The 13,734-nt window shown below is 39.3% G+C and overlaps 1 protein-coding gene across 2 annotated transcripts in view; it reads left to right on the forward strand.

Annotated features, from left to right (window-relative positions):
* The window catches only part of LOC124717145 (endoribonuclease Dicer-like), a 309,406-nt gene that overhangs the window by 155,493 nt on the left and 140,179 nt on the right, over window positions 1–13,734 (forward strand). For both annotated transcript variants that reach the window (XM_047243898.1, XM_047243897.1), the window contains one exon: window positions 8,798–8,943. In XM_047243898.1, the coding sequence (XP_047099854.1) occupies window positions 8,798–8,943 (146 nt within the window). The remainder of the gene's footprint in view (window positions 1–8,797; window positions 8,944–13,734) is intronic.

Genomic DNA, 13,734 nt, shown 5'->3' on the forward strand with positions numbered 1-13,734 from the left:
TTGTAACACCCTGTATAGAATTTTGTGCATTTATTGCAGTTAATTTTGTACATTCCGGGGTTTAATAGTTTTGGCAGTATGGCTTTTCCTGACGGTAGTTTTTTGCTAATATTATTTGTCATTCTGACGTCATACGAGATATTTGTATTTTTTAGTAGGGCATTTAGTTTATTGGATAATTTTCGGATATAGTTTGCTGGTATGTATATGGTCTTCCTTTTTATTGCAGTTTCTGTCATTGGTGTTATTTTATGATTTATTGGGGTCTTTTTCAGGGTGTTTTTATATGGCTGTACAACCACATTATAGTCATACTTGTTCTCGTATTGTGTGTATTGTAGTGTAGTTATTTCTTTATGTGTGGCCTCCTGTTTTAGTGGCAGATTTAGGATTCTGTTAATCATAGAATGAAAGAATGCATATTTGTGAGATTTTGGATGTGAAGATGTAGAGTTAATTATTCAAACTGTAGTGGTTAATTTTCTGTATGTCTCAAAAGTCTGTTTGTAGTTGTTGTTGGTTATTGTGAGGTCCAGAAAGTGAATTCATTTTATGACGCATAGTATTGAATTCCTGAAGTATTCTCTGTTTGTCATAATGGTTCCCTTGTAAAGTAGCAGTGTGTCATTGACATTGCGATAGTGGTATATTATGTTTTTTAGAAAGGATTTTAGTGAACTGCAGAATCTTGTTTCTAGTTTATTAAGGAACATAACTGCTATCATTCCAGCAATACTACTCCCCATAGCACATATGGGAAAAACTGCACCATAAAAAATTCCAGAATACTTTAAAGTACAATAAAGAACATTCAAATTCTACACAATGCAGACTCGTTGCACTGGACATACGAAGCACTACGCTAACATATCTATACCAGAAACAATAGATATAACAGAACATTTTCTCATAACTCATAAACAAGGCATATGTGAAATTATACAATTTCACGAAACTGTTTCTAACATAACAAAAAAATTTACTTACACCCAGATGGTGTGTGTATGGGCAGTAGTATTGCTGGAACCATAGCAGATACGAGGGTTTGAATGAAAATTAATGCCTCCACCTCCGTTAATTGTGTTTGGATGGGAATATTTTAATAAATCAAACACAGAAATACTCCTTAGAATGTGATCTTTAATTACCAATATTCACTTATCCACATAATTGCCAGCCAATTGGATACATTTCTGCCAATGATGAACAAGTTTTCTGAAGCCGTCACGAAAGAAATCGACACTCTGTTTCTGCAACCACAGTCCCACAGTTCTCATCAGAAGCATGATGATGTACCTGCAGATTGTCTTTCATTATCGGGAAAGGCGTCACCTTTATTCTCGTAACGTGAGAAGAGTCCCTGTCAAATTTCAAGTCTGTGCACTTTCATTTCAGGAGTCAGCATCCAGGGTACCCATCATGCACAGAACTTCTGATAGCCAAACAAAGCATTGGAAATGAGTGTTTGGCGTCATTGTCCGGGAGGCCCCTTACAGGGCAGGTCCAGCCGCCTTGGTGCAGGTCTTATTACATTCGACGCCGCATTGGGTGACCTGCGCGCTGGATGGGGGTGAAATGATGATGAAGACAACACAACACCCAGTCCCTGAGAGGAGAAAATTTCCGATCCATCCGAGAATCGAACCCGGTCCCCTTAGGACGGTAGTCCGTCACGCTTGATCATTCAGGTATCGGGGCGGCAGCAAAGCAATAATGTGACCCACATGTTCTTGTGAAATGTCGATTGTGCTTGCAATTTTTCTCTTAGTGATACGACAGTCGTCCTGAATCAATCTGTCAACATTTTGCTTGTGAAACTCGGTGGTTGCTGTCACAGGACGTCCGACTCTTTGTTTGTCACGCAGGTCAAATTTTCCCGACTTAAAATCTTTAAACTTACTCGTCCAACAATGCATAGTACTCACATCAACACAATCACCATAAACTGCTTTCATTCTCTGATGAATCTCCTTTGGGGTGACGCCTTCTGCTGTCAAGAATTCAATGACTGCACGTTACTTAAATCGCAGTGACCGACTGTCTGCACAAATTTCCATACATTTCACTGTAACAACACAACCATTCAGTGCTAAGGCATCCTGCAAACTGGAGCTGTAGAATAGAGGCTACAGAACAAGCCAGTACCTGCCACATACCAGTGCTGCCAACTGTTGAAGAGTTACAAAGGTGGAGGCATTACTTTTCAGTCAACCCTTGTATATTCCTTAATAAATTTTAAACAAAATTCTTCAACTCACAACAACCCTTTCTAAAAAAGTAATATACCAATGACACATTGCTGCTCATACAAGGAAATGATCACGACATACAAACAATACCACAGGATATCCAACATTTTGATTTGCAGCTCCTTGTATAGGCCGTGTTTGCAGTTAAAATTGTATACTACAGGAATTCAATAATTCGCATCCTGAAATGAAATTCACTTCAGAACATTCGATAAATTTTGTGGATCTCACAATAACTGTAGACACACTTTTGATATCTACAGAAAACCAACCAACAGATGGAATAATTAACCATACATCTTCACATCCAAAATCTCACAAATGTGCATTCTTCCATTCCACTATTAACAGAATCCTAAATCTGTCCCTGCAACAGGAGACTGTATACTAAAATACATCGCATACAGGAACAATATGACCCTATTGTGGTTCTGCTGCTGTACAACAACAAAAAACACCTTTAAAAGACCCTATAACGCATAAAATAACACTACTAATAGAAACTGTAATGAAAAAAGACCATCAACAAACTATATAGAAAAACTATTCAATAAAATAAACACCCTACTAAAAACTTCAAACATCACATTAGACATCAGAATGACAAATAATATTAGCATAAAACTACTTTCAGGAAAAGCCATACTCCGAAACAACTTAAACCCTAGGAATTACAAATACTGCATTTACTGCACAAAATTGATATAGGACAGAAAGGAAGAAGTTTCATTGTTGGATTTAGAGAAGACACAAGAGAAACATATAACAACTAATCCACCTTCTTTACACACCTCAGAAATGAAAAACACCAAGTTAACAACATTGTAAACGCACTACAAATCCTGCACAAAATCCTAACAGGTCCAATCATAAAATATTTTGGAGGAGTTTCAAATATGCGTACACACAAAGGATTATCCCTACAATATACTAAATGAGCAAACTGATTTCACACACTTACACCATTTTTAAAATGTTTTATTGAAATTTTGTATGTAGATAAAGGATAACCAAAACACCAGACACACAAACACATCAACAACAGTTCCATATGTATACTACCCACAATATAAATATCTTTGAGTAAACAATTAGCTGTCAACCTTGAATTTCTCACAACTGTCAGATAGTAAAAAGTGTATTATAATCTACTTGCAACAACAAGTTATCAAACAACTTTAAAATGTTGCTGAAAATAATATTACAGACAGCATTAATGGTTTAGTCATAGTTGACATATGCCCATCTACAATATCAGGATGTGAGTACATCATCAAATGTAAAACACTTTATAAATTATTTATTATGTAAATTACAAATAAATGTGATTGTTTGGAGATGTTCTGATGAAGGCAATAAAGCTGAAATAAGCTTATATATGAAAATACAATAAAATATCAAGCAGCATACTGTTTTCCAATGCTCCGCATAATGCTGTACTAGGCATAATAAATGCTGCAGGTCCCGCAATTAAGAAAGAATTTGATTTAACTCTTCAAAACACACTTTTCATCAGTATGCATCATGATACTAGAGATTTGCACCGCTTTGGTGGAAAGACTCTCAAGAATTCATTAAATTAGTTTGAAATAACAAACGAAGGTTATGTTAATATTTAATTTTGGTTCACCAGCACATAGATAGAACTCTGAATTTCATAAATATGATACATCTAATACAGTATTTATGGGACGTGAAAAGTTGTGTGTAACAAAGACTGTAATTAAAAGAAAGAAGAAAGAAAAGAAAAGAGACATTTGGCAAGTTGCTGTCCACAAACACACATGATGCTTCAAAAATGTTAAGAGCAGATCTATTATGATTCAATACTCCAAATCTTTTGTGATGGTAGCAGCCAGGTCTCCCAACCCTGATTATACATATAAGGTGTGCCCAAATGAAAGGGAGATTACTGTTATGTGTATAAAAATTTTAATAACAGCTTTGTTCATGTGCAACTGTACTGCAATATATCATTGACAGTGAATGATCCCAGCGCATAGGAGTGGAGAGGATGGCTTCAGTGTAGAAACTCCTGGGCTGCTGACAGATTCAGTTTTTCATGGTGTCTTGCATTTCCTTGTCACGATTGGGCCTCTCACCTTCAGAGAATGTTTCAAGGGCTCATAAGTCGCACGTGGCAGAAAATGTTCCAGGACCTCCCGTCAAAATTTTTGAAGGAGCTGGAAGATCTCTGTCGTGAGTTTCACAGCACTGTCCTGGAAAAGCACTCTCTCTTTCGAGAGCTTGCCCTGTGCTTGTTATTAGTGGCATATTTGAGCCTCAGTACATGTCACAATACTGCTCAGTGTTAACAGTTATGCCCCCGGGGTAGCCAGTCACTGAGTAGATGTCCTTTTTTGTCAAAAAAGAAATTGAGCATCGCTTTTCCGGCCTTCACGGCTTTTAGGCCTTCAGGGCTTTTAGGCCTTTAGGGCTTTCAGACCTTTAGGGCTTTTAGACCTTTAGGGCTTTTAGACCTTCAGGGCTTTTAGGCCTTCAGGGCTTTTAGGCCTTCAGGGCTTTTAGGCCTTCAGGGCTTTTAGGCCTTCAGGGCTTTTAGGCCTTCAGGGCTTTTAGGCCTTCAGGGCTTTTATCACGAGAGCTAGGATGCTGCCATTCCGTGCTTTTCCATTTGGAGGCAGGGTCGAAGTAGTGACACCAAGTTTCTCACGAGTGAAATCAGTTCCTTGTTCTGCATATTTCAACAGTTGGCTCAGGGAAATGCTCATTCTCACTATCTTTGTATTCTCTGAAAGATGCTGGGGCATGCACTGCACACAAATTTTACCGTAACGAAGCTTCTCGTGGATTACATGATGCACCACTCTTTTGATTATTGGCAGTTCGATAGCAGTGTCGTGTGGTGATCCGACCAACAATTCCTTTGTTAGAGTTCTCCTCAGCCATAATCATAGCACTGGTGTTACAATGTGCATCCGCCCGTGGTGTGACATGTCGTCAGTGTTCACACATCCTGCGTCATAACACTCCATCGAAGAATTGTGTACTATGCGACACACTGCTCTCTGTATACACCTTTTGTCCTGTAGTATATCTGTGCAGCATGCTCCTCTTCTGCACAAAGAAACTGGACAACCGCTCTTTGCACGGATTGGGAGGAATCCGTTGTGCAACAAACTGCGGAAACAGCCCTCCAGGAACGAGGAAATTGTTGCGAAGCTGTTAACTCTGCTTCTGTAATTAGGAATACCATAACACCATCTCTCAGCAGACACATTCACCCACTGCGATCATGTACAATGCTGCTATAGTTGAAGTTTCCTTTTCAGTCAGGCATATCTTATATTACTTTCTGTGTTCCGTTGCTCTGGTCTTAGACGTACCCATCACATTTGTGGAATTCGTGACTCTCATTTGCAAACTCCTGCATTCCTGTTGATAAAAAACAATTCTAGTGCTTCTGCATAAACACTGTCTTTCAGGTTGAAGTGAAACATCATCACTCTCCAGTCAGATTATGTGACTTGGCACTGCAGCGATGTCATTGTGGGAGAGAGAAATCTAGGCTGAGAGAAGGGGAGAAGCATTTACATGCAAAGACAGAGATAGGTGCGGCTTGGCCGTATGAAATACCCTGCCGGGAAAAAAAATTAGTTCAGCCATTTAGAGGTTTCCAGTTCACTCGAGATTTAGTGCATATGGAGTACACGAAATGATTACATTTATAGATCAATAGCACAAGGTACCAAGTATCGGCACATGCTAAAACACTCATATTAGTACTTGGTGTAGCATCCATATGCAGCAAAACAGGCACTTACTCTGGCATTCAGTCAATGATACTGATGGCAAATACTGTTCTGGCACACTTAATGCCACATTTGCCCAACCTGATCACATAGTTCTGTCAGAGTTGTCGGTTGAGATTGCACAAGTTGCTTCTTGTGCCATCGTACGCCACACTTCCTAAATTGGAGGCAAGTCTGGGGATCGTGCTGGCCAGGGAAGTTGCTGCACGTCTTGCAGAGCACATTGAGTTTCACGGTCAATATGTGGGTGAGCATTATCCAGTTGGAACAACACATCACCTTCCATTTGCAAGAACTGCAAAAGAACAGGTCTAACAACATTCTGCATGTACTGAGTGCCAGTTAGCATACCCTCCAGGAACACCAAAGACAAGCGAGATTTGCAGCTTATCATAACCCAGACTATAAGGCCTGTGATGGGGCCAGAGTGTCTTGGATGAATGCATTCTGTGAGAGAGTTCTCACCAGGTATATGTCATATGCGCAAACGACTATCACTTGTGTGCAGGCAGAATCTGCTTCCGTCGCTGAAGACCACAGTGCGTCATTCCATCTTCTGAGTCATCATGTGATGGCACCAGTCGAACCGTGCACACAACGGCTGAGGTGCGAGTGAAAGCTGGGCTAGAGGTGTGCTTGCCCGTAGTCCCACTGACAGTAACCAGTTCGCTGCAATTCGTGTCGACACGTCTGGGCTCACATCTGTGCTGTGGTATCTGTGTGCAATGTGCCACTGCTACCCTTATAGTACGACAATTCTGGCAGGCCTTTTTGCTACGTGGATGTCCAGAACCTCGTCCACAGGTGCGAGAATTTTCTCATAACCACTCAAACAAGCATTGTTCCACAACTGATGCAGCGCATCTTACTTGTGTGGCATGATACCGCCCCTTGGAAGGCCACAATTTGATACTTTTTAAACTCGCCCAGTCGGCTGTAGGAAGCACGATTGCATCTCCATCGTGTGGTTGCTCGCTTGCTTCACACGTCTGCACCACGTGGAGCCAGACATCATTGTTGTGATTATGCCACTAAGCTGTCTGTTGATGGATGACATTGAAACCGTTATCAGAAACTTAATGTCCCCTAGGTGGAATATGCTGTCGTCAAATCAAAATTGATGTTGTCGTTCGAGGTGTAGTAATTTTTTTTTTTTTTTTCTGGCAGTACATTCTCCACTGTCGGTGGACAATGCGTTGTCAGTGCATTGTAAACTACTTGAAATAACTTGCTCTGTCAGCAATGTTGCCCAACTTTACTGGAATATTGCCTTGTATTGCAACCACATTGCAACAATTTTGATGGCAATATTGTTGCACCCATACATTGCTAATAAATGTGTTCCATGTAAAGGCACCTTCAGTTGATCAGTCCGCACAATCTTCAACAGTCTCGGAACTGTACTCATATAATATATTCCAGCTACAGTTTTCACTTCTGATTAAACAGAAATAAACACTGTTAAAGCATATTGGATCATCAGATTTTAAAATACAAGCAGCTTAGCTGTGTTAATTTTTTTTACTTACTTATTTACCTACATTGAACCACTTCCACCAATTTTATACAAAGGGTTTTTCAGTTTCCAGTTGGCCCAGTGCTTCTTCATACTCTCTGATCTGAGCTTGCTTTCTTGTTATGAAATTACCCTTCCCATTATTTCTTGATTTAGGTTTACAATCAGATTTGCTTATCTTGGAGTTCCATGATTTTTGTGCGTTGTTTTTTAAATCATCTTTTGGGGTTTGTTATTTCCACATATCTTTCCATCACTCCATCTGATGTTGTTGTTACTGTTTCGTACCTTCTCTGTTAGTCTCCTGATGATTGTCTTTTCAGATGGCTTGATTAGATGTCCAAAAGAATGAAATATGTTTCATCCTGATTGAGATCTTTAACGGTTCCATTTCGTGTAGACTGTTTTATTATCACCTAGTCTTCAGTACCCTTTTTCTTGTCTGTCTTTGCACATTCTGATTATTCTTCATTCTATCATCAACATTCTGTTTTTTTCTGTAATGCTAGTTGTTTTGAAATTGGTTTCATAAGTGTATGTAATTTCTGGTTGTGTGACTGTTTGTAGGTTGTAGTTTTGTGGCTTTTACATTAACAGATTATTAGATGGGTAATCAAATTTAACAGGAGAGCATGGTTAAAAGGGAAGGACAGTTCACTCATATCAGAGCATAAGAGGGGAGAGGGACCCAGCTGTATGAAGGACAAGACTATACAAAAATTTCTCATTTTCGGACATATTTTGCTTGCTGTTACGTTTTACATTGTTTCTACTTTCACAGTCATCAGTTATTTTTCTACTTTTGGTGGCACATTTCCTAATATAATTCCCTTAGGTTCTTTTAATTTGGCTTTATTCCAATTCGTTTGTTGATCTCTTTTCAAGACAATAATCGTTTCTTATTTTGTCCGAAGTTTTTCTTTGGAGACAAAGTGCACTCGTTAGCTGTTCTTCTTATGTCACTCTTTCTGTAATTATTTGGTTTTATAACGAGACTGTCAAATAGAGAGTCAACTACTTGAAAATGGATCTGAAAGCTCCCTACCTCACAGTGATCCATACATCACAGATTGGTAACAAGGCTCTCTGCATTCGACTATTGACCGTCTCAGTAAGACACCTCTATCACCCTTTAAAAAAAAAAAAAAAAAACTAACAGTTGGTTCCAAATATTTAGAAGTAGTTGTGTTATTCTTTTATCGACTAATGCTTATGCTAAAACTTGTCACCACAAAAAGATCCTCATTTATATTTCTCAGATTCTGAACTACATGGCATCAATTGTTAATGATCCATATGAGGAGGATGATGTGCCAATGGATGATGATGTTGAAGATGAAGTTTGGTACGTTCCTGGAGGTGAGGCATATGTTGCAGTTTCAACAGCTGTTGTCACAATTTCCATGTAAGTTGCTCGTCTGCGCTATGTTATTGACCTCAAAGGTTCGATTCTCATAGAAATAAACTATACATTTTCAGTTGATTATAATTTTTCTAGAGAGATTACACTTGTAGGCGAAGCTTAATATTTACTTGTACTTCAAGGTGCATCAAAATTGTTTTTCCGTGTTCAGAGCTGATGGCTAAAGTCGTACTGTTGGTACTTTGATTAGATTTTCTGCCTGATCTCTGTATGTGAGGTTAAGTTGCATTCATGTTATTGACTTATTGATTGTTTAAAAATGTGAAAAAAGTCTCCACTTTAGAAATGAAGTTATGTCTTTTGTTTCCTAAATTGAAGTAGTGATAAACTATGATAACCTGCATTAGTAGTGTCCTCACCCATCCAGACCCTTACCAGTTCCCATTCCAGCACTACATAGCCCTCATTCCAGCATCAGAACCAGTCTTCTTACTTCCCTCCTTTTCCCCTAACCCCCCGCCACCTCCCCCCCCCCCCCTCCCCTGCCCATCGTCTAACCTCCCAACTGCACATAACTACCCTACCCTCTCTCCACCTTGTCCCTGTGCTCTCCCCAGCAGCACCTCACTGTCCACCTCCTCTACCCTACTACCCTTCCCCCTCCCCACCCCAGCCTCCTCCTTACCCCCACCAAGTCATCACTCCCATCGTGCACTGGTGCTGCTGCTTACAGTGAGGCTCCAGTTTTGTGTGTGTGTGTGTGTGTGTGTGTGTGTGTGTGTGTGTGTGTGTGTTTTATCTATTTTGGACGAAGGCCTTACTGGCTGAAAGCTTTATTTGTGACAGTCTTTTTGTTGTTCCTATCTATTACTTTTAATATTCCATTGCAAGCACTGAAAATTTATCAGTCTATCACAAATATGTCACTGTCATCATTATAAATGTCAGTTGGTAATGCATCAATGATACAAGCCTTCAAGAAATACTATGATAACCAAGACAGGAGACTAGTATCGCATGATGATGTGCTAGGGTAATGGTTAATGTTGTGGTTTGTGGAGTCAAAGTTCACATCCTGCTACATGCAAATTTTCATTTTTTATTTATTTATTTGTTTGTTTATTTTTTCAGCTTAGTGTTGTTATCACATTCTGGAACTTTATTACAAATGTAATACAAGTGCAATTTGTGATATTTGATGCTAGTTAAATTTCCATCTGATTAGAGAACGAAGGACGAAAGAAATATTTTGGCAATTTCAGAGTATGTAGTTAGGCAAGAATGTAAGAGGACAGCTTTAATTGCTGTGACCGAAATAAGCAGCAATAAAATTCATATTCTTCCTTTTCACAAATATTTTTTTTATTTATTTCCAAATTGTGGAAATTCCCAAGTGTGTGGTTAGGCAAGAATCTAAGAGAATAGCTGAAATTGCTGTGAGCGAACCAAGGAACAATAACATTCATATTCTTCCTCATCACAAAGTCTATAGCAGTTCCTGTAGGTGCCGATATTGCACGTGACGTCGTGTCACATTTGCTGAAAGTCCTGTGAAATGAGTGTTACCGGGGAGCGAGCCCTCGAAACGGCAGACTTCGCAAAGAAGCTGCTGAAACAATTGGTCACCTACTGAGCTGTTGCAGAGAGGTCATACGGACTGATTACAAGCAGAGACACAGTGTTGTGGTGCAAATAATACGCTGGAACTTATGCCTGAAGTTAATCTGCCAGACCCGAAGAAGTAGCGGGTCAGAAGCCCTAAAAGGTAGCCAAAAATGAACAAACCAAATTATCGTATGAATTTTCTTTACAGTGGTCAGGTATTCACACAGTACACTGTACATCATGATTGTGTAGAAAAAGAATGTGTGGATTATCAACAGTGTTAAACCAGTAAAATTAACAAAAAACTGTTGTGGGAAAGCTTATGAGATATGAAAAGCTGAAAAAACTTCAGTAGCACTGGCATAAACTGATAAAAGTGGTTCCACTGGTCTGTGGCACACAAGATGCAAATGCAAAACTACGTTGAGCATGTGAGAACCGTTGCAGTCAATAAAATATGCTTCTGTCAATTGCTAAAAGCTGTTTTATTGGTATCTGCAGACATTATCCACCAATATATTGTGCAATCTTAGATACTTGAGAAGTGTATGAAACGTCCCGTATAATAAAAACAATGTTAGCAATAAGAACAATAATAATGTGTGTGCTCATTGAATGGTAAGTGAAAATGTAATGTACCGTGTTTACTTGAATCTAAGCCGCACTTTTTTCGGGTTTTTGTAATCCAAAAAACCGCCTCCGGCTTAGAATCGAGTGCAAAGTAAGCGGAAGTTCTGAAAAATGTTGGTAGGTGCCGCCACAACTAATTCTGCTGTCGAATAAATGTAGCGCTACACTGGCATGCTTTGCAGGCACACAGATAAATACTGGCGCCAAAACCTCTGCGTCAGTAAATAAATTTAAGAAAAGGTGGAAGACGAGCTTTTTTCTCCACCCCAAGTTTCGACCACTGCATTTTTATACATTATCCAACGAAGTAAATACAAATTCCGTATTGTTCATCTTTGAACGTAGCAGCATTTCAATGTACTACGAAAATCCAACTGGCAAGACTGTTTGGGATGTTTGTCAATTTGGACAACTCTACGTTTTGAATTTTTTCCTACCTGTGAGAAGAGATGGTTGCTAATAGGAACTTTTATGAATTGTGAATCACATGTAGTATTCTCTTCACCATAACAATAATATGAATATAAACATTTTGCCATGTATTCTTTCGTGTTTGCTGCTATATCATTTAAATCCTGTCTGCCTAATAAAGTACGAAACTAGAGTGAGACAACAGCAAACGTGGAAGAATGTACATATCGTGTCATGTTTATATTCGTATTATTCTTATGCCTAATAGTGATACAGTCAGAAATGAAGGACGGCAATTGACCAGATTTTTAAATCTAAGATGACTCTAATTTCTGTGCAGAATGTAATGTACTAAAGAGGCGCCCAAAGATTTTCAAACGGAGAAAAATTTTCACTAAACTCTCGTTCAGAACATCTTCTATCATATGCAGTCTATTATTTGGTTGTTGTTGATCATTATCAAAGAAAGCAGCACTGTAAGTAACAAGAAGTAGTAGTCTCTTGCCATTGTTTCGCTAATGAGGTGATTCCTCACTTTTTTTTTTTAATTGTAAGCCGCGGTAGCGCGCACAAAAGCAAGCCACGCCGCGAGCGGCGACATGCCGTAAACACTCACTATCAGAATGTGACAAACAATGCGTGACACAGAACGGTAATGCATTTTCAGCTTAAGAGTGACGTAAACACGTATAACAAAGAGAACGGCACTTACCAGATCAAAGAAAAATAAGGAATCGATTCAAACCAGACGAAGCACGTGAAAAAGGAAGGGTACCCGTATAAATACGGATGGAGTGCCTGACGCGTAGCAATGGCTGCCTGGTGAAGCTCAACTGCTAAGCTTACAACTCGAACCAAACTACTGTAGCTGTATTGTCATTCATTCGACCTAAACTGTGTCTCATATTACAATGGACCAACTTTGTTTCGATTTGGAGGTGCGGCCTAAAACATTTTTCTCCTCTCGAATTTCGAGTCTCAAATTTCAGGTGCGGCTTAGATTCGGGAAAATTATTTCCTTGATTTCGAGTCCCATTTTTCAGGTGCGGCTTACAATCAAGTGCGGCTTAAATTCGAGTAAATACGGTATATTTAACCTCTGATAGTTATACCCCTTTTCTTCATATCCATAGTTACCCTGTAGCTGTGAAATGTTTTATCAATTTTTGCCCATAAACATAATTCCCAAGCATCTGGGAACTTTGTAAGTTCATTGATTAAAGTAGGAAATAACAAATTCTACATACATACTAAACTTTATTGCATTTGAAAGTGAGCAAATAAGTGATAGACCTGGAACAGGTGATTAGTTCTACTACTACGCCCTTGAAGTAATACGGACGGCAGGAGTATTGCTGTATAATGAAAATTTTTGCCCGTGTGTGGTGTGCGTGACTAACAGAAGGTCAGGATACATCTTAGTATTTCACTTTAGGCTATACATTCTACATGACACTATAACATTTTACCAAGTGGTGTGGTGTAGTGGTTAGCACACTGGACTCACATTCAGGAGGATGACTGTTCGAACCCGTGTCCGGTCCTCCTAATTTAGGTTTTCTGTGATTTCCCTAAATCACTTCAGGCAAATACCAGGATGGTTTCTATGAAAGGGCACGGCCGACTTCCTTCCCCATCCTTGCCTAATTCGATAGGACCGGTGACCTCACTGTTTGGTCCCCTCCCCAAGACCAACCAACGAACATTATTTTATTTCTTGCAGAGAGCCTCATGATCTTTCTGGAATTGGAGTAGTTCTACTAGAAATATTTTTATATGAATATTTGCTTCACTGGTCTGCTAACTGATCTCATTGCACAAAATCCACAATATTTCCTCAAGACAACAGCATATCTTCAGGTGATTACAGAATTGCTTTTAGGAAATATTGCGATATCTACAAAACGTGATGCAATGGCAGAACTTGAACTGCATATTGCACAGGTCTGACAGGAAGGGCTGAAGAGTAGCATTTGAATTCTCTTTATGGGAAACCTCTTTCTCAGTACTGTTTTTGCCATAGTAAATCTGTGCTTACTGCTACCCGTGTTATGGAGGTAGAAGTAAACCTCCACTCTCAAAGTAGTTCAGTAAAAAATTGAGTGAGTCTCTGCTGATGGACTGACTGTTAATGTAGATAATACACAGTACACACAATTCTCTATTGCTCAGGGTGTGTCACATCAT

The sequence above is a fragment of the Schistocerca piceifrons genome, chromosome 9 (genome assembly GCF_021461385.2).
Source record: "Schistocerca piceifrons isolate TAMUIC-IGC-003096 chromosome 9, iqSchPice1.1, whole genome shotgun sequence".
Lineage (NCBI taxonomy): Eukaryota > Metazoa > Arthropoda > Insecta > Orthoptera > Acrididae > Schistocerca > Schistocerca piceifrons.